The 21,562-nt window shown below is 37.8% G+C and overlaps 1 protein-coding gene across 1 annotated transcript in view; it reads right to left on the reverse strand.

Annotated features, from left to right (window-relative positions):
- Positions 1-3,024: 3,024 nt before the first annotated feature.
- Positions 3,025-21,562, reverse strand: part of SLC37A1 (solute carrier family 37 member 1) — a 40,012-nt gene continuing 21,474 nt past the window's right edge. Inside the window, exons 10-20 of the mRNA XM_085297950.1 lie at positions 20,745-20,822; positions 17,244-17,375; positions 15,616-15,706; positions 14,126-14,188; positions 12,253-12,338; positions 11,537-11,585; positions 11,138-11,211; positions 9,542-9,620; positions 8,867-8,964; positions 6,553-6,605; positions 3,025-5,800 (exon numbers count right to left, since the gene is read on the reverse strand). Coding sequence (XP_085154076.1) covers positions 5,785-5,800; positions 6,553-6,605; positions 8,867-8,964; positions 9,542-9,620; positions 11,138-11,211; positions 11,537-11,585; positions 12,253-12,338; positions 14,126-14,188; positions 15,616-15,706; positions 17,244-17,375; positions 20,745-20,822 — 819 coding nt within the window. The 3' untranslated portion in view covers positions 3,025-5,784. The remainder of the gene's footprint in view (positions 5,801-6,552; positions 6,606-8,866; positions 8,965-9,541; positions 9,621-11,137; positions 11,212-11,536; positions 11,586-12,252; positions 12,339-14,125; positions 14,189-15,615; positions 15,707-17,243; positions 17,376-20,744; positions 20,823-21,562) is intronic.

A 21,562-nucleotide genomic window follows, 5' to 3' on the forward strand; every position in this document is an offset into this window, starting at 1 on the left:
TTTTTCATTCTTGAAGGACTCAGCTCTTTTTCAGATGAAATCTTTACAAGCTCATGACTGCAGCCTTCTGCTTAGTCCCTGTAACTTGCTCAATGCCAGTTTTCATAGGCTCTTTTCTTTTCTCCTTTGCATGTTCCTGAGTTTGCACATGCATTTTGCAGAGGCAGTGGGACTCAGTGAGCCCTAGAGATGCAGAATGACCAATTGCCGGGTGCTTCTATCCATTGGCACAGTGAAATTTCATTCACAAAAAAGCACTATCTTGGCAGTGTGAGTTTTTTTTCCCCTAACCTTTGCAGAAGCACAGGAAACAACTATTATCAGCCAATAGATATTCAGCATTTGATGAGATAACTCAGTAACTTCCAGCAGCTGCCCTTTTTTCAGCATCTGTGCTCTCCACTTATGCTAACTTGTACTTTATTTTAGGTCTTTTAATTAAAAAAATATTTATTTATTTATGTATTTATTGACATCTGGATAGCTATCTAATGGCCACAAGCAAGGATCTTGTATGGATATGTGTGTACATACTGTTGTTGCATGACAGAATATATGTATTTCTATTTACAGCCAGAGAGAGTCCCTTACTATCAGAAGCTGCAGTGCAAATCTTTCCTGAAAATAGTTCTTAAATGTCTTCCACTTCAGAATGGCAAAAAAAAAAAAAAATTGCAAGTGAATACTGTAATCAATCAGCAGTAAGGAAACGTTTTTGTAATCCCATCTAGGTGAAATACTACCCTTACCTAGTGCATCAGCCTTTTAATAGTATTCCAATACTTATACTTACAAGGCCTTATAAGCAAAGTCAGTTTAATGCCCTCCTCTACCTGAAAGAAACTTTTAGACCAAAAGGAGCACTAGGAAAAGTGGCTAACTATTTGTAAGCTGCTTTTATAAAAGTATTCCCCAAAATAATCATGAGGTAAAGAAAATCTTCCAGTTAAGAACAGCATCAGAAGAGACTTCCAACACATTTTTGATAGCTTAGGTGTCAAAGCAGGAGATGAGCAAGTTCCATGAAATATGTCTAAAGAAAAGTTTACTTCTTGAATTCACAGTTCACAAAGGTGTGAAAGCTTTGTGGCAGCAGCAAGACAACTGGCTATACCATGTCAACAGAAAACTACAGAGGAAAAAGAGGGGGAAAAAAAAAGCATCAGCTGGTGATGTTAGTTTTCTCCTTATTGCAAACTGGAAGCCAACCATAAAAAGGTCATTGAAGAAGGGATAAAACACAACACTTCATAGCAATCATTCGATTAAGCACTGAAGAAGTGAGACACATAATGTCACTGGACAAGAAACTGAAGTGTAACAGTAGTCAAACCAGCTCCTTCCCAGCTTTCAGGATGACGGAGAGATTTCTAACTCAGCGTGGCAGAAAATGTAGCACAAGGTTACCAAAGCCCTAGGGCATTTTGATGCAGAATTCCCAATGAAGTTAATGGAACCATGTGCCTACACGGCATGCAAGTCTCAGTGCAATTAGCAAGGGGAGAGGAGGAAGTATTCATATTGGTGCATTTCTAATTTAGCAAAGAGCAAAACAATCAAAACAGATTTGCTGTAAGGTGAAAGTGACATAGTTCAACACTAAGAACAACATATCAGATAAACTTTAAGCCTTGGAGAAATCATTAAATAATCTAATCCAGACTCCTACAGGCCATAAAATTTCATTCGGAACAGAGAATTTTACTGGTACTCATTCTGGGCCTAGTAACTTGATCCGATTAAAACCAATCTTTCTCAAATTAATTCCATATGAAGAATAATCAGCCTCCAACAATTCTAAACACTCTCCAATTTCTTTTACAACATACTATGTCCATCTAATTTTGAGTAGGACCTCTCATATAAGCAAATCCACGTATCAATCCCTGGAAAAATCTATTAGCAGCAACTAATTCTCCAAGATTCTCCAGTCTAAATAGTTAAGCCAGCCAGAAGTCTTAGATAGCACAACACTGGCATAAACATAAATGGAAGATCACCATTATTATCCTCATGAATTTATGCAAGAAAGGCACAACACATGCAATAGCCTTCAGAAGTGGATGGTAGAATCACTTCTGGAATTTCCTAACTGGCAAAAATACAGGAGAAGGTGTCTCTTAGTGCACAGAGCATGTGAGCAGCTTAACCTAAAGGCAAAAGAAGTCTCAAATTGACCTGTGAATATTACAACACCTTCTTGGATATCTAGTTGTCCTCTTCTTTTCCCATCCCCTAGACCCTTACCACACGCAGCAGAGACAAATCTTCTCCACAGTGTGCCCAACAACAGCCAGGGCAAAGAGGTCCAGGTACTCTGGCAGAGGCTTCTGCCCTGAGCCAGGCAGAACAGGAACTTGAATCTGAGTCTCCCTTCTTCTAGAAAATGCCCCAGTTACCACCACCTATTCCAGGGAGGCACTTTGAGCATGTGTTGATCAGAAATTCTGCTACAGGCCCTCAGAAATCTTCTAAACAGATTTCCTTTTCCCTCCAAAACTTTCTTCTCTTCCCAGTATATCTGTGGTCTTGGACTCCATTATATCTCTGGCAGAGTCACACAAACCACATTAAATATAAAGGAATCAAAACCTTAAATGTTCAAAATGATTTGAGGTAGAAAGAAAAGATGAAACTTTTCAATTTAAATTCCTTATAAATTGAAGAAGCAGCAAAGCAGCTAACAGAAAAAGCACCTTAAAGCCAAGCTGCAGAAACTGGACTCAGCCCGACTTAAAATCATGAGTGTCCTCCTTCCTACTCAACCAAAATAAGGAGGGAGAACATCACCATCTGATGCAATTGATTGGGAACAATGATGCTGTACAATCCTCAGAACCATCGAATGACAAAATTACACATTCAGTTGTGAAGGGTCTTGTTTTCAAAAGAAAAATTCTTAATTTGTTCTCCTAACAAAAACACCATTTCAATTAGTCTTACAAAGTATATGAGCCCTGCCGCAGTAGATTTGCCATTCTTTCACAACCAAGAAACAGTACATTTCTTCATGGATATTCGTCATTTTAGAGCAGAATGCATTTTTATTCAACACAGGAGAGAAATAGTTAAAATTCACAATAACCAGCATTAAAAACAAACAAGTTCGCAGTCATATTTAAATTCAGCGCTACCTACTGGTCACTCACGTTTCTATACAGAACGTTTTGTCATCTTATTTATTTCCAGAAGAATGAGTACTGACACTCAATACTAACAAAACATACATTTTTTTCAGAACTTCGGAGATCTTTCAGGCTGTTATGAAAGAAAAACAATCTTTATATTTTTGTCCAACAAATTTACAACTGGAAGGAACCAAAATGCTGCCTGTTAGCAAGGAAAGAGAAATCAGCATATTAAGAGTCCTAATTCCTTCTTCCAATCAATGGAAGGAAGATACAGCCCAGCACCCCCAGCATTGTCATCATCCCATATCCGAGTCAATGCAGTGCAAAAGCTTTTCAAATAAATATATAAATAACAGCAGCAGCCCCAACAACTAAAATATGTAAAACATAATTAAACATCCTTATAATATGTAACCGTTAAATGTAACTAAAAGCATTTTAACCTAAGACTTCAGTTCACGGGGAACAGACTCACAAAATCTCAACAAAGTAGACTTTAAGAGCACTAATCATTTTGATAGGTGAGTGTATAGTTCTATGTACCTTCTTGGGGGGGAAGAGAGATTGGCATCTTCAGCTAAAGTAGTCTTCCCTCTTCTCACAGCCCTTGAGGTTGTGCCACTGTAGCTGTTTTGGGGTTGCAGTGTTATTTTTCCCCATCATGGGCTAGACTAGCTCCCTAATTGGGTAAATGGTCCCACCAACAATCAGACTGGCCAACAGAGGGTGCAGTGCCACTGCACTGGGATGGAAATGTCTTCAAGCAACATTGCTGCAGAACTCTCCATTGCATTAAACTACAGTCTAAAGCCCAAATGCAGAACAAATTTACAAACGCAAGTCATTTTGTGCATGTCAAATATTCCCACCATCAACAGGTTTACTCGTACAGTATGAAGTCAACCATTCATCTAAATGTTCAAAGCTCAAAGCCTACATAGGGCACTAATTTGTGAGGACTTTGGTACAAGCCTTAAGCCTTTGTGGGACTGAGGTGTTCCCTGTATCTCTGTGCAGCAAAACACAGAAAAATGAATACATACTTTTCAAGTTAAGCATAAAGTATACACTGAATCAAATCCTGATCAAAGACTGCACCATTACAAAACAGCCCTGAAAATTCACTAATGTGCCAAGTCATGGCATGTAACACCAGTAGCTCATGAGATATTTCTCCATATGTTTTATAGGACTATTTTAGAGAGTGCTGTTTTGTTGATCAAGTATAAAGACTACTGCATTATTTCACAAAACTTAGAGCATCATTTAGAACAAGACATGTGCCTACAGCTTTAATAAATAGTCAAGAATAATACACAGTTTAAATTATTTAACCTTTGTAATCTAAGTATAAACACCTCATACAAAAAAAATCTTTTACTTTGCACATCTTAAAAAAAATCACAGAAACATCTGTTTAGCAAAGGAGATAGCTGTACGAAGAAATGATATGTTTGAAGATGTTAATCTTTCTATTTGCTGGGTAACGCTAGTTACTGAAATGTTCTCTTACAACCTACCACATAGGACATTTTCTTTTGTCATATATAAATATTTTGGCTCTGAACCCGAAATCTAGAGCCACTTGAAATTAGCTACTTGAAAGAGATTTCTGGTTATTAAGGCCCTGATCTGAAAATGACTTCCATGTGCATACCTCATCACAGAAATCAGAGTGCACAGTTGAGATCACTGTGGCACTGGGCACTAAAACAGCTAATCTTTCTAATAATGCAGTACTGAAATATGACTGCTTGCAGTTCTCTAGCTCTCTCCCACCTCAAAGAAACATCCTCTCATTTCAACTTGACCTAGAAGAGTAGCACAACTGTAACGTTACCTATGCACAACCAGTTTATAATGCCCTGAAAATCATTAGAGTCCCTTACTGGAAATTCTGACTCACAACCAGCTTTTTTGCAGCTTAGGACTCCTTTTTACACAGTCCTAACTGAGGACTAACATCCATTCAGAAAGTCTGTAAAAACTGCTTACTGCAGTACACTGCAATTATAAATTCCATTTCATTACCTGCAAAAACATCAAATATTGTCCTTGGGATCAGAATTAGCACTGTAGTTAATATCTAATGATATGGTCAGGTTATCATTGTCTGAGCAGCTCCAAAACACTACAGTAGTGTATCTTAATAGCTAGCTGGTATTGTCCTCTATGAAGTGACGCCCTCGATGTGCACAAGGTGACATAAGGGATACTTTGCTTACCAATATTTCTAATACCACTGGGACATTCCACGGCCAGACTGCTACAATTTCAAATTCCTTGTGCTCTATTGTTGACTTGTTTTTTGAAAATACAAAGTTTAAGAATTTAATGAAAAACATCCTATCAAAAGAAAGAAAAGGCACTTGGTATTTCTCTTTGGCTCAGTTGAGGCGCTCTGCTAGCAGCTATGCAAAGTTGTTGTTTCTCCATCTGATGAATAGTTGCTATCCTGAGGTACTTATTCACGTGCAAAAATAAGAGCTTCAGGGATTTACCAGCTGCATTTCTCAAATTGCTTCTGGTAAATGTGCAAAATTCTTCACCAAGTAGAATCTCTTAACTACAGAGTAGCGCATTCCACAAAGCTTTTTCCAGGGAAGAGTTCTGATCACTTACACAGTCTTTATTCCAAGTCTAGTCTCCCAGCTCAGTGTTCTTTAAAGCTAGGAAAGAACAGTAATTAGGCAGGAAAATTTTATGCATGAGACATAACAGCTACTAATTTCAAAATGTAGGAGCCATTCCTTGCTACGTATTTTTCTATTTTCCATCCATTTTATTCCTCCAAAACTACACTGGATTTATATATATGTATGTATGTATGTATATATATATATATATATGTGTGTGTGTACGTGTGTATATGTGTGTGTACGTGTGTATATGTGTGTGTACGTGTGTGTATATATATATATATATAATATATATATATATATATATATATATATATATATATATTTTTTTGCTTAGGCCAGTGTAACCCAATTGATTTGGTCAAATTTTTCTCAATTCAAATCAACACAAATTCAGAGCCACTCTTTTCTTTAAGGAGATCTTTTGGACAAAAAAAAATTTCAAACCACTAAAAAATGTAAACCAAGCAATCACATAGCTTCTTTTTCCCCATGTGCATAATCTGTGATGAAAGCAAGAAAGATCACATATGCAAAAAACAAACAAAAATCCCACAAAGCAAAACCAAGAGACTATGGCAGCAAAATCTGCTTTCAAAATAAGATGCTTTAAAGAGAAATTGCCATGATTTAAAGTATCAAAATGAAATTACTCTTTTGAAGCAGAAATAAAGCAGAGAGAGAAATGTTAGCGTATTCCATCTACTTCTAGATATTATGGGGCAATGGGTAATGTGTTTTTCAACTGATTTTATACAGAAATAGTCATACATAATACTTACAGGGTATAATCTGCATTACACCGGAGTTCCTTCTGTATAAGACGGAGTAAGAACTGTAAAAATAGTAACAGTATCTGTGTTAATAACTACAGAGATACACCAACGGGCTAAGGTTTAAGATAAGATGGACACTGTCATTCAAATACCTCATTTGAAACATTACCCTGTAATGTTCGAAGTTTTTTGTTTTTTTCTTAAAAAAAAAAAAAAAAAAGTTTGGAAGAGGAGTCTACACTGAAAACAGCCAAGAGGCAAATAATTTTCTTTCACATTTGTGTGTCAAAACCTGAGTGGTTTTCCAAGGTTACTTTACCAGCACAGCTGTAAAGAAACCAGCAGAGGGAACCCAAGACTTTAAGAAAACATGGTAACATGGCAAATACTGACATGTTCCAAAATTTGCATTTTAGGTGCTATTCTGAAAAACCTGTGTGCGCGAAAAGTTTTAATCACACACTTAGTCTGAGTTAACTCACTCATGCTTATTTGCACATGTAGGATTAGGATTGTCAAACCAAAGATTTGAGGATTCCTACAGACAGAACTTTGAGGGTTCCTCACTGTTACAAGGTTCCTTATTCTCAGAGCCTCACTGCCATAAATGGAAGTTTCCTCACTATTTTAAGCATTGGTGTTTTAAAAAGTTATACCTAACAGCTTAGAGGTGTATGATATCCATGTAAGATATCCAGGTATCTTTGAAGAACTATCAGCCAAAAAACTGGCATCTATTTGTTCTACTGCAAAGAACAGAGAAAAGCAGACCAAGAATTACAAAAAGCAAGATTTATCTCAACTACACAGAGTTAACCCCCTCAGAAGCAGAGAGCTTTACAAAGGCATTTTAACAGATGCTGCAGAGAAATGTAGGATTTGCTTGTTTGCTTTTAATAAATACCTACAAAAGAAGAAAAACCCAGAGCTTTAAGTCTGCTTGGAAAAACTACAACAAACTCCCAAACTCCAACTCCAGAGCATGGAAGTCCTTAGCTGGGAACACAAAACTAAAAACTGTACAAATCAGGATTTATAAAGCTGCTGACTACCACCAGGAACACCCTTCAATTACTGTCTAAATTAATTAATTAATTTCCAGAGATTTCACATCTTAAGTGTGGGAAAAAAATGATTTAAAATTTTGGGTTTGACTTTAGAGAGGGGGGAAAAAAAAGTCTCAATCCAAACTCAAAGCAAACTTCTTCCTTTTCTTGTGTTAGGAAACCATGGTCCGACAGACTCAGCATTAGCACCTCTACAGACAGTACGCAGCTCAGCAGAATACTGTGTGGGCATGGCATTTTGTCTAGGCACAGCCAGTAGAGAGAAGAAGTATTTATTAAGTCTCTCACAGACACCCTGCCCTTTTATGAGCACTTCCATTCAGGACTTCAAAAGGAGGAGATAAGCAAGTGACACTTCAGGAGACTTGAGGTAGTCAAAGCAGTATTCTGCTCTACTGGAGGAGAACAGACACGAAGCTAGTTCAGATGCCTGTCAGAAAAATCCACGGCAAACAAAAATGTAACCCCAAGGTTCCATTATCTGTAATGCAGCAAGTCTGACTTTAAAGGTACAGAAAGACTCTCATTGTCTCATATTGTGTCTGTCTTCCTTCCTCTCTAAACCAAAGCAGTGCAAGTCAGAAGAAAAAAAAACAACAAAAAACAAAAAAAACCCACCCTTTTCAGATCATCTAGCCATGATACTTTCAATTTAATCAGGACAAAAAAGAAATGGATGTACTCTTTAGTAAGTCAACATATGTATGCCATACTTCTTCCCTAAGCATCTGCTCTTGGTCACTGTTAAAACTTAGCATGCCAAACTTTGGTCTGACCTAGTACAGCAGTTTTAGGGCCCATCTGGAGAATGTGGTGTATTAACTTTCAATAGTCTCATTATCACAGTGATTTTGTTAATGTTGCAACGTAGCAAAATGTTTATAACCGCTTCAATAAACTAGTTTTAAAGAAAGTAAAAGTAATTTTTCTGTGAGCAGAATCTCAAGCATCTTCTAGGCCTATATAGAAAGGTTTACTTACAATTATGCCTGCTAATCTGCTCACCCAGCAATTTACTTATGTGCATTGTGCAGAAATTGGAGTGCATCAGAACTAATCTGCACTTCTGATTAAAATTAGATGAGAATTTCAAAACAAGTAACTTTGCTATTTATTTTTAAACTGCCTGTACAATGGAATGGAAGTTTTTACAGGAGAGCGTATTGAAATTGCAAAAGGAAAATCTGCATTTTAATATAAATAGCTTGGCATAAAGGAAATACATCACAACTACATCGGATTTTTAGACTTACTAGCAAGGCACATGCATCTGCCACCATCAGCATGTAAAACACATTGTTCCAACCAGATGGGGAGATGAGACCAGCTAAGAGAGGCCCCAAAGCCGCACCTAAAATACAGTATTGATATTGAGTGTCAAAATGATGCAATGTAAGATTTACTATGTGGAAAGACAGCTATCCTGAGTTAGAGTATCAATTTCTCCACATAGTTAACTCAGTATTACCTTATATGTTAGAAGGACCCAGAAAACACAAGACATTGTCAGTATAGCTGCAAGCCAATGAGGAACCTAACACAGGCGAAGTTAGAAGACTGTAAGTTTTAGAAATACCATCCTTTGGCTCAAAAAAAGGCCCATTCAGCATGAGGATGAATCCAACTGAATTTCCTTCCACATGCCAGTGCAAAGGGCATGATTAAAATATCCTTGACCTCAGAAGCAGCCCCATGGCATTCACTTTTGCCATTTGTGCCCTAGTATCAGTCTACCACCCTCTTGCTTCCTCCATCAGGTTTGAGACCACTAGGGAGGCTTAAGGCTAGGTTAGTTCTATTGCCTACTTCCAAAATTGTATTGAATCCTGGCAAAACGGGAAACGGACAGAACCCCTTTTCACAAAGATCCTTTAGTGGCTAAGGATCCTACAGTGACTAAGGCAGGTTACCTCAGAGGTCGGGCTTACCTACAGATCCTGTTCCATCGATGATTGCGGTCACCGTGGACAAGGCTCTTGCATTCCCTTTCAGGCTTTTATGGGTACCCTGACGTGACAAAGAATGCTTAGAACCATTTTGAGATGAAGAAGTCCCTACAACGGCATCTACTTCACACTCCTCTACAACAGATGCACATTATGAAGTTGCCTTAAATATCCAAGCTCAGATCCTTTAATTGCTACTTAAAGAAGCCCTCCAATCCATCAATCTATTGCTTACATTTTCCTTTATTAAATCACATTATTTAAAAAACAAGAACAAAAAAGCTTTCTGTTCTGCACACTGTGGATTCAAGTAGCAAGGACAATACTTCAGTGCTACAAGGCTGTATTTGTGGCCATCATTTCCCCTTCTAGTAACTCAAAGCTCTGCACAACAGAAAAAGATCACTACCACAAACAGGAATACTGGAGTACCAGAATTACAGTTATAAACTAAAATGTTCATTCAGAGAATTCTTGAACCAGAAGAAACTTTTCATTTCCAATTTTAAAAGACAGGTCTTCGGAACAAAACAAGCAGGAATGGCTTAGTAGCTGGATAGAAAAAAAAAAAAGAAAAAAAAACAGAAAAACTGAACAGCTTAGAGAACTGAAAATAAAATAGCTCTAATTCCAGCACACTGACAAAAACATAGTAAAGGTAATTAGTGTTTTACTTTTGCTCATGTCAGACGGTTATTTGTTGATATCTGAGGAATTATCTAACGGTTTCAACTCTCTTCTCATGAAACAGGTACGGGTCTTGTGATGTCTTGTACCATTCTAGCTTGCAGTCCCTTTTACAAGGCAACGGATAAAATGGGCAACGCATGTGGCCTCCTTTCTCTTGCCAAAAGCTCTGGGACAAGGATAGGGCTTCAGAGGAAGTGTGGATGTACTCCTGCTCCTTTTCCTGTGTTTAGTGTGTTTGCTGTTAGAGAATTTTTGTCTCTTGCTTTGTGCCCTCATGAACCAGTACCTTTGAAAGTAACCTTCACAAGCCTAGTTAATGAAAGGTACCAAGATCAGTGCTTTCACACTGTATTTGTAACTGAGAGATCTTATCCAACTGGAACCGCAGGCAGCTAAAATAACTATAGAAGAAAGGGTAGAGGGTAGCATGGGCAAAAGTAAAGCTATGTGCCAAGCTTAGCTTTCTGTGCTGATGGGAATGAAGTCTCCAGCTCATCTCATACACACAGACACATGGCCCCTTCTTGTTTAAAGATGCAAAATATGAAAGGGAGCAGAGAGATGGCATCTGTATAGAGACTTGGCCTTGCATGCAATCTTCACATTTATCTATTATATTTAGCACTCATCTACAATATCCCATCTTTGGTCTTTCTTGTTAGAAGGCAAGGATAATTTAGAAGCCTCTCACAAGCATTAGACTAATTCACGCTAACACACAAACTCTAAAGCAATCTCAGTTGCTGAGTTCAATGCTCTGCCTAATCAGCTCCTTATCTATTTGCTTTGGGACAATACAGCCCTCCACTGACCACTCTGCAGAAGTCAGAGGACTCTCTCCAGAGGCCAAACTTGTTACATTAGAAACACAGAGAAAGACAAACTCACCAAGTCAGCAGAGACAGCAGTGGTGATCAGTGCGTAAGGACCATTCACCAGGGCACCACTGATAAGTAGCATCACTGTTGAAGTTGGACAAAGAAGAGGAAATGTGAGTTGCCTGGAATGGATGCCAACTAGAACAGATGGCATTGCTGCAGTTCTCAAATAGTTTAGATCTTCCCTTACCTCCCCTGACCCCATTCCAGAATTGGGAAAGCAGGAAACGTTACATACATTTTTGCAATGTTTACTCCATGAGAGGAATTCCCAAATATATTAGAAGATAGGGCTGAGCCAAAAGGCACTTCCCAAAACCTTTATCGATCCTGGTGTTCAGGAAGAGGGGGAAGTCTAACCAAACTGGCCCACACAAGTAGGGGATGCTCACAGGAAGCAAATACTCACCTATAGTAGCCTCAAGGCCCATTTTACTGACTGCAGAGAACATGTACAACTGTGGTAAAGATGAAAAAAACAGACATGCTAGAATATAAACATAAAGATTAATCCTATGGACTCCATTTTCCTCATGTTAACTAAAAAGTATCTTAAGTGGTATTGTGTGAAAAGTAGCTCTGATTTCCTAGGTTTTACAAAACTCTGTTAAACAACAGTATGATGGTTGTTTGATGGAATTGGAGAAGGAAATAAGGGGTATGCTCCTATTCTCTAGTATTGCTGCTCTTCTCAGAAGAAAGGAATACATGATGAGACCATTCAATTTTAAACTCTCAATCTGCCAGTGTCAACAAAGCACAGAATACTGCTCACATTAGCATCGAAACTCCTAAAGAAAAATGCACCTCATACATACAGCTGTCAGTTTTCCAGTAGTAATAGCACAGCACTTTTGTCCTTGGAGCAGCTAAAATTCTGGCTAAAAGCTGGACAGCGCATTTTACAAAACAGTAATAGATTTTCCACAGAATCCTGTAACATGCAATGCACTGAACATGTTTAGTAAAGCCAGCCCAAATCTCTACAGCTGCTCATATACTCAATTTTTCATGCCAACTTTGAATCCAGCATGAATTTTTATTTTTGAGTTGGAAGAGTCTGTTTTCAGAACATCCTATGTACAATGTTGACAAAGTCTAATCCATGCATGGTCAAACTCTTACTGTGGGTGCTGCCAGCAATAACATCATTCCGCAGGTAGACGCCCTCTTCTCCAGTCGATCTGAAATCAGGCCTGCCAAAATTCCACCTGCAAGAAAAGACAGATATGATGGGCATGCTCCGTGCATGCTTTACACACAAAATATCAGACAAATTTAATGAAAGTCAACCCAGATTACAACAATATAGTACAGCTTTTAATGTGAACTTGTACGCAACAGTACAGGGCTGTGGATTGACAATATAATTTGTATTTAGTAGTAACCTTATTATCTTCCACATCAGACCTGGTAGGGTAACTGCTGCAAACAGTTCTTCCTTTTTGTTTACTCCAAGGGCAACTGAATAGCCAGGATGACGTGGATGGAGGGGCAAAGAGGGGGAAGAAATATTTAGAAAACACTGTTCTATTGCTTCTGAATGCAGAATGCCTTTGCACCAGGCTCTATGGGGCTCCATTCTGACATCCAGCTAGTCTGAAAAAGACCTTATACATCCAGTTCCTTAACTCCTCACATGCAAAAATAAGCTCAGTGCCAATGTGTCAAATGCCGTATTCTGTCCATGTCACACAACAACCAGAGGAAACTATGATTTTTCACTTCCACATGCTGGGGAGAAAAAAAAAAAAAAAAAAAAAAAAGTTTTTATTTTCTCTCCTGGTAGTCACCTCAGGCTGTTTAAGACCCCCTGCTTCTTGTGCTTGCCAATGACTACATACAGGAGCAATATTCAGAGCATGGCAGCTGCACATGGGTGGAGTAGGCTGGAAGGCCTGGAGGAAGGAGGTACCAAAAGGTAGGAGCTACCAAAAGGAGGAAAGAAAGTTCTCTGGATTCCCAGATTGTACCTATTGTTGGGCCTTCCTCTCCCTTACCAGCTGCCCAACTCCAAAGTGCCTATGTCCCATTTGAATTTATATTTAAACTCCGAATGTTCAAGCAGCACCTGCCCCCTTGTCAAGCCTGGATACACAGTGTAGTGTGATGTCCCTTGAGACTGTTGAACAAAGTCACCCAGATCTCTAAGGCACTATGAATTCTGGCTTCCAGCTGTGTGGTAACCCACCTCACTTGTCCAGTTGAGCAGCGAGGGATGGTGCAAGGGACATCCAGCCCAAGACTGGAGCAACAGCTGCAGAACACCCTGTCACTTGCATCTTTAACCACTGGGGACCACACAACTCTTGATCCTGGGAAACTTCTCTCATTGAGAGCTTCATTTTCCCCACAGACTGACATAGGGCTTTCTATAAAGGAATGGGGATGGGTGGGGGTGGTGAAGCAACTGGACATCAAGATGATGATGTTTGTGCTATTGCGGGATGTACTGTTTCTACACTAGGACAAAATTTTATTATTTAGTGGTTAACAATAGGTTTTTTTTGTTTGTTTGTTGTGTTTTTTTTTTTTTTTTTTTTTTTTTTTTTTTGCTTTTTTATGAGGTATTATTATTACTACAATCTTCTTGTTTTATCACATACAGCAGCTTCAGACATCAAGAAAAAACTGTGGCTATTCACCTATCTGCCTACAGAAAAATACACAGCTGTAAAACTGCATTAGTTGTGCTACCATAGGGTACAAAAAGGAACATATTTAGACAGTTGAAGTGACAAAGACCTGTTTCCAGAACTGATGGAACTGAAAGATTCTGTCTTATAGTCTATTGTGGACAACATCATTAGCTCAGTGGTTTGTTCAATTAATGTTTTACTTAATGTTTACTTTTACACTCTCAGTGTCCAACCCAGCTTTCAACCAAGCACCTTTCTTCTTCAGTGGATGTAAGACAGAAGATTAATACATGTAAGCAGCTGTGTATGCCACAAATGTTTCTAAACTGGTCTGACTAAGTATGAAATATTAAACTTACCAAAGATTCCACCAACATCAAACAGTGTGGAAAGATCCCCAGCTCTTTTGGCATCAAGATGCTCTAGTAACAGAAGTAAAACATTTGTCTCATTTCAAGACTACAAAAAAAATATAGTCCTCAGTATAATCTTTTCATGCTAGGGTAAGAATATCTTACAGTAGTATTGTTTATTCATAGGAACAAGCTATCACAAGGTGTTCTTACGTATTGATACGTATGACATGTAAGAATATATCATAACTGGTTATTCAGTGATACGATTTTGGATACGATTACGCTACATGACAGCATTTTACCACTGTAACTATTGATAAAGTTTGAGCAATAGGGCTAATCAGTCATTGAACTAAAAATATTCTGACATATTCTGTATTAGCAGCCAGATTCATAAACAGGTAGCAAATGCATGTAAGTTAAGCTTTTTGTTCTAAAAACACAGTTAGCATACATTTGGATCACTTACTGAGCCTTGCTCTGGAGGCCAGTTATGACCAGTAATATTCATAATTAGATTACATCTAGCCCCCTGCTTGGCATAGCATATACTGCATAGTTTATGGGGACTCTGGAAAGACCATGATTTCCTCTACTCCACTGCTTGCCATGAGCAGTGAGGACCAGTGTTTGTATATATTTACATTCAGTCTAAAGTTTCAAAAGGAACTGAATTTCTTAAGTTCTTTGATATTTTTTGAATTCTCAGAAAAATACTTGAAAGAGAAATACGTGCTAAAACAGTGGTGTCAGTGGCACTACCATAACCTCACCAACAATGAACCAGCCAAAGCAGAGATGGAAAGACTGTGCTAAGTATCATCAATCCTTCTATTAAAAGTCAGCTGCCTTCAAGGTATCCTCCTCCCGCAGGAGCGCTGGTTATCTGGAGTCTACATAACAGACTTTAGCTACAGTATTTGCAACTCTGTGCATTTTCCTGTAACATTTAACCTGTCTCTCTCTGGTGGTTGATACTGTTACACTCGTTTACTACGACCTTTATAGGTAGCTGGGAGTTTAAAGCTACATGATGACTCACAAGAACAACAGTCTCTCTAGTTCAGGAAAATTCTTTCCTCTGTACTCTACAGCACAAAAGAAAATAGCACTAGTGAATAGATGAAGAAGCTCATTTAAATTTTTGGTACACGTTTGGATAAGGCACTTCAATTATTTAAAAACATGATTATAAAGTAAACTTTTTTGATTGTCTCTTAAGAGCCACAGCCACACCCCTGTGACTTGGGTTGGAACTGCTGAGCCAGATTCTCTCTCTCTCTCTCTTTTTTTTTTTTTTTTTTTTTGAAAAACACTCGTAATTTTGAAGCCATAATACTGAGAAAAATATCAGTTAGTGACTCACAACTCCTGCTCCTGTACCAAAGATAAACATTACTACTTCTGAAATAGGCTATTTTCTTATTTATCTTAAGCTCATATTTTCAAGCACTATTTAGGCATAATTCTGTTCTCTTTGCAGTTATACTTACCTACATTTGTGATATACAGAGGAAGCCAGAAGAGAAAAGTATAGCTCACCAATTTTGCAAACAAAAGACAGAGAGAGAATTCTACGACTCCCTAAGAGAAAAAAAGGGCATAGGAAGTCAGAACCTTGATATATGCTGCTGCTTGTTTTCAAAGTACATTATGAAAACTGTTCCCAAGTAGTATTTTAGGCTTTTCTTTTTCTCTCAAGGAAACTCAAGCAGCTTTCTTCTCTTGCAAGTACAAAGCTTACAATCAGAGCAAATTGTGGTACTCTACTCACACACTTTTTCTCCTCTTAATTGTACTGAATCGACAAAAGAGAAAACATTAAAATAAACAGCAAGCGTTTGGGACACCTACATCACTTATCTTTGTCAAAGTAAAGTTTTTTTTCATATACATACCAGTGTAGCAGGACTCGAGCATATACCAGAGAAAAAGGCATATTTTGTGTTCTTTAGATGCATTTTTAGATAGATCTAAGATCTCTCACTTGTTGTTTAAATCTTTACAAATAGCCAGTTACCAGTATGACACAGGCCTTCAAATCATTAAGTGGCAAAAATCACACTACAGACACAAATACCTATTTGTTCCTTCTTCTTTCCTGCTGGGTATATGAAAGGTGTGCTTACTGCACAGAGCTGCACTAAACTGCCAAATTAACCTATCTTCATTCCCTTCATCATCCAACATTCTCATTTGGAGATGGACTTTTAAAATCCATGGTATGGTTTACTGCAGTTATCTGCAGGGACAATACACAAATACAGTGATTCCATATACAGCTGTGACCCTTCCTAACATCAGGCAGGAAAAATAGAGCAAGAGTCAGAGTTTCAAAGTGGCAGCAGCAATTTTTCTACTCATTACTTTCACTTTGTCACATGAAAAACAGCTGGGATAGAAGGTGAGATGGGACAAAACACGATGATGTAGGAATATAGTAGTTGGGTGCTGGAGATTTCTTCCTCTACCTTTACCCTTGGTCCAAATAAATTTGGGTTCAATTCTACTTGTGCTCCCTCCAGAACAGCCCGACTGTCCCTGAATTAAAGTAAACTTCCCTTCTCTCCTTTTCCAGCAGTTTGAACGCTTGGGTTGTCTGCCTTCTCTATATAAGCCATAGAAGAGATTTAAAAGAATTTTGACGAGTGTAAAAGGAAGCCACGGAAGGAAGTTCTGATGCAGAAGAAATAAGCTCAAGTGCTTATAGATTCAGCCTACTCTTCCGTTCTTAATCCCTATATGACATGCAGGCATATTTTCAAATCAGGTTAATATCTGTAAACTTTTACACTACAGGCTGTATATTAGTCGCATCTCGTAAAAAAATCAGTCTATGCAGGTACTAGAATCTAGTCATTCATAATTTCTGATTCTACCAATGACCTTATGTCATCTGCTTACTGGAGAACAGGATACTCTTGGACCAATTTTCACTTCCCTTCTGAGAAGGCACTTCATCTCATATACCAAAACACTTTATATAGACTATATGGCTTTATATAGACCAGAGCTGCCAATCAGAGCTTGTGATGCAATGTTAATGTCATCTATCATTCCACTCGAATGCATGAGAAATATGATTGTTGGAGGAACAGGCAAGAAGAGCACATGTACTCACAGGTATTCGCAAGGCCCCAAGGAAGCTGATAGCTGATGTCCCATGTCTGCCTTCTGCAGGGACTGAAGTGCCAGAGTTCAGTGACACAGTGCAGTTTTCACTGTCAATAAGCAAATGCTGCATCTCTGAATCCTGTAATTTCCCCCAGCAACAACATATGAAACAATATATGAAAAATATATCAAAACACATATAAAGTAATCAAATAATTCCAAAGTCATTTTAAAATATGTTGTATGTATTTTTATTACAGAAAGTTATGGCTTTTTAAATCACTTGATTTGGGTATATAAAGTATATATAGAGAAACATGCCTGGTTTTTTTATGCCTGAGAATGTACACTGCCTTATGCAATCAAGTCTCTGTTCTATGGAACAGAGACTTCAAGTTGCAAAAAAACATGTATTTCAGTCTGACTTAACAAGAAAATTTCCAGGCTTCCCTTACACCACTATTTAGGTGGTCTAATTAGAAACAAAAAAACTACTGGGTATTACAACGTATTTCTCTATAAAACTATGTATCATCTACCTGCTGTACAAATATTAAGCTTCTTTTTCAGACTCTGTCCACAATATCATCCTATCCATCGATTTAAATAGAGGTCCTCTCTCCAGTTGAGTTATGGATAGTGAGTGCTTTATGTTAAACAATCGATGATTTTTTTCACCTGTTTCTTTTGAGCACTGCAATCCACAAATTAGAAGAGTCTTCAGTTTTTGCCAATATTACCTAAGAACTGAATTCTGAATTGTCTTCTTGCACTAGGAATTATTTTACTTCAATAATATTTCCACTATCTGTTAAGAATACTTGTTAAGCAAGTCATCTCAATCTAGTCATAAACATACGTTCTCAATTTTATCCACACTTAGCAGTTCTGCTCCCTTATTGGCTATGAATATATTCTACATACAGTTTTCTTTCTCTCAATTGTTGCACATTTGAATTGAGTTTAATTCTTCACTAAGACTTAACACATATTTGGCTGTACAATAGTAAAAATAAAATAGCACATCATTCCATTTCCAGCAATAATTACAAAGATGAAAACTTTCTGATTAATATTTCGTAAGCCGATGGAGAAAAATAATATGATGGACACAATCTTACTACTTTACTCTGAGTAATTCTAAAGTAATCCTATTTTTAAGGAGCACAATTTAGGAGAAGACAGAGAACCACTCAGGTGCCTGAACCTGGACACTTAGTATAATTCTAGAAGCTACCATGTGACATCCAAAAATTTGGTATAGAGTTGGGAGATAGGATGCAAGATTTATTGGTAACCCTGCAACACACTGAAGCAAGAACTGGAAGACAGGAAAAACATGTAGGGACATCTAAAATGGCACTATGGCACCTGAGTTACTCCATCAATATTTATCTTCTGAATTACTCCAGCAACTTCAAAACTTAAATTATTTTGATGGTAGCAATTCAAATCAAAGCTGCTAATATTAAAAAAGTGCTGACAACTTCACTCAGCTAAGCTCCTCACTGCAGTCAACAGAATGTATGTCTAGATAGCAATTGGGTGAATCTCATACCACTTACACTACAAACCCAGTCAGGATTGTCTGAGGTAATACTGCTTATTTCTCAAACACGTGGCTCTAAATCAATTAAAGTAGAGAGGGTTGAATACCAAAGTGTAAGTGACTAAAGCACAAATACCTCATTTAGCAACTCACGCTGAAGACATTTATTGACAATATGAGATTTTTATGCTGTGCATCTGGATAAAAAAAAAGTAGTTGGCACTTGGCTGAGATAACATTGTTCAGCTTTGTCAGCTTGTCAGATAGAGTGATTAGACATATGGTGCACTCTTGATCTCTGGGGAAAGATTCATTATCTCTCAATTTTGTATAATTTTTAAGAGGTCAAACTGACACAAGTAGTAATGAACATGTGGAGTTACTCAGGTCACACGGCAAAAAACACATTCTGCTTTCAGTCGCTGCATATCCTGAATATTTGCTTTCTTTTTATAATAATTGAAGAGGTCAACAAAAAATCAGTAAAAGCTTCCACTCTAGTGTGCTTGGAATATACCAGCTCATAAATGCTAACCATCTGCTGTTTATACACACACAAAAGCTAACAGTGATAATCAGCTCAACATAACTGGAATAAAACCACTGCAAAAAGCAAAGATGTTCAACTCTACTTTGACAGAAGAAAGATCTTCCGTCACAAGTAGAAAAACTGGGGCCCCAAGCAGAGACAAACAGGAATTTTTCTTTTTCTTTTTTTTTTTTTCCTCCTTAAACCTTATTTGTACTCCATAGTAGAAATGGGCAACCCATCTGGCAGGGAAAAAAAGTATTCGAATATTAACAAACAGGAGTGTTGGCAAGTGCTCTCGTGCTTCATTGTCAACGTTGTCTCCCTGTCGGGCTCACAAGGGAACACCAGTCAGTACAAGCAGGTACGTTGCCTTTGCCCACACAGTCCACAGACTCTTTGCAGAGGTGACTGTGAAGGTGCCAATTAGCAATACTAGAAAACAGTGGTAACAGTGTCATTTTTGTCTACTAAGCTGCTGAGCACATTTTAGCTCTGTAATTCTTACATCATCTTCCTTATTTTTCAGCTGGCTGTAGAATAACATTGACGAACTGTTTCTGGGCTGGGGACTGTTCCTGAACAGTTCAAAATGAACATGAGTAAACTGAGTACAGTGGGAGTAATACACAGTCTGTTCCATTAGATACAAAGAGAGTCAATCAAAATCATGAATAAAATGTTTCCCTGACAGGAACTTCAAAATCTTTTCATCAACACTGATTATTATTCTGTGGGCAAAGAATGAAAAACAACACGAAGTTTCCATTTTCCTGTATAAGTCTGAAGAAGTCAAAAAAAAAAAAAAAGTTATCCTCACAGGATAGGATGTGCCAAGTGCAGTGAATACAAATACAGTATTTGAAATGGATTTTCACTTCACGTTCATCACAAGTTAACATTTCTTTTTACCCAAGAATGGGCAAATGCAGAGTTCAGATTCCAGTGAGAATTACCAGCACTTACACTTACAAGTTTTAAGCAGGATTCTTGTGAATAACTGCTCATATTTAAAACTCTCTGTCTCCATGCATAATCCTGTAAGCACATACATCTATTACATTAATAAAGGACAGAAGTGAGAGGGTAAACAGTGGACACAGAATAGCAGTAGTTTAAAGATTTCAAATGTGTAATATTCAGAATATTCTGCAATGCATTCCTTTTACTGGAATTTTATGCAGATTGGAAATTAAAACTAACTGAGTAAGCATGCTATCTAACTCAGCTTGGCTTGCAGCATTTAAGTTAGATAATGCTTAGTTCTCTTGTTCAGAATTACATTTGTATATGAAAAGGGAAATAGACTTCAGCATTCTAAAACAAAGACCACCTTTTACCCATAGTAAATCCACTGTAAATTTTCCATGTGAGTTTGTTCCACATGAGTAAGTTTTCCATACTTTTCACAATAATTGATTACATTTTACCTGAGACTGGCAGGTTTCCTTAACGTTTAAGGACTGGACTCTGAATCGACCCGCACCATTCAGAAAGGCTTTAGAACTCTGAAAGAGGGGAGGAAAGAAAAAAAAAAGAAAGGAAAAAAAAAAGCTTGTTACTTTTTCTTTTTTAAAAGATTATGTTACTGTTAATCATTTCTTTACAACCAAAGTCTCTGTGTATCACACTGTAAAAACAGCCCTAAATGGAGCATTTCTAACGTAATGACAGTGCTTAAAAAATTTTTTTTTTTAAGTTCTTAGGCAGACTTACTGCAATCTATATAAAAACACAGTTACCAAATGTATTTGAGGGCTGATTCCATGCTGTCTTGTACATAGAAGCAGCACTAAATTCAGAGCACAGTCATACCATTCTTAACGTCCTCAACAGCTTTTTCCACTAATGAATATTCACTGGCATTTCAACCCTCTATTGTCTCATAAGCAGATTACTTTAACAGCAGTTAAAGTTGACTCGTTTCAGAAAAGCTGTTTTTCTTCAATTCCCTACCTGCTGAAGATAGAAAAAGTTTATCCCTTTATCTTATGCTTGCCCTAGTCTTCCTACCTAGAATCAGACAAGAGGCTGTCCTATTAGGGGCAAGCAGGGTAATGAAGAGCTACAGTGCCTCTAGGGAGCTGAAAACAGAAATTGAGGCAATGGGTTATACTGTAGGATCTACTAGATCCTACAATACCAGAGTGCAGAATGTCAGAATTATGAGATCCAGTAAGTCAGAGTGCTCTCCAACTTCTCAGGCAGAGTCTTGGAGCAACCTACTCTAATGTCTTCCTCCAGACAG

The sequence above is a fragment of the Rhea americana genome, unplaced genomic scaffold (genome assembly GCF_003343005.1).
Source record: "Rhea americana isolate MKP2758 unplaced genomic scaffold, rheAme1 scaffold_132, whole genome shotgun sequence".
Lineage (NCBI taxonomy): Eukaryota > Metazoa > Chordata > Aves > Rheiformes > Rheidae > Rhea > Rhea americana.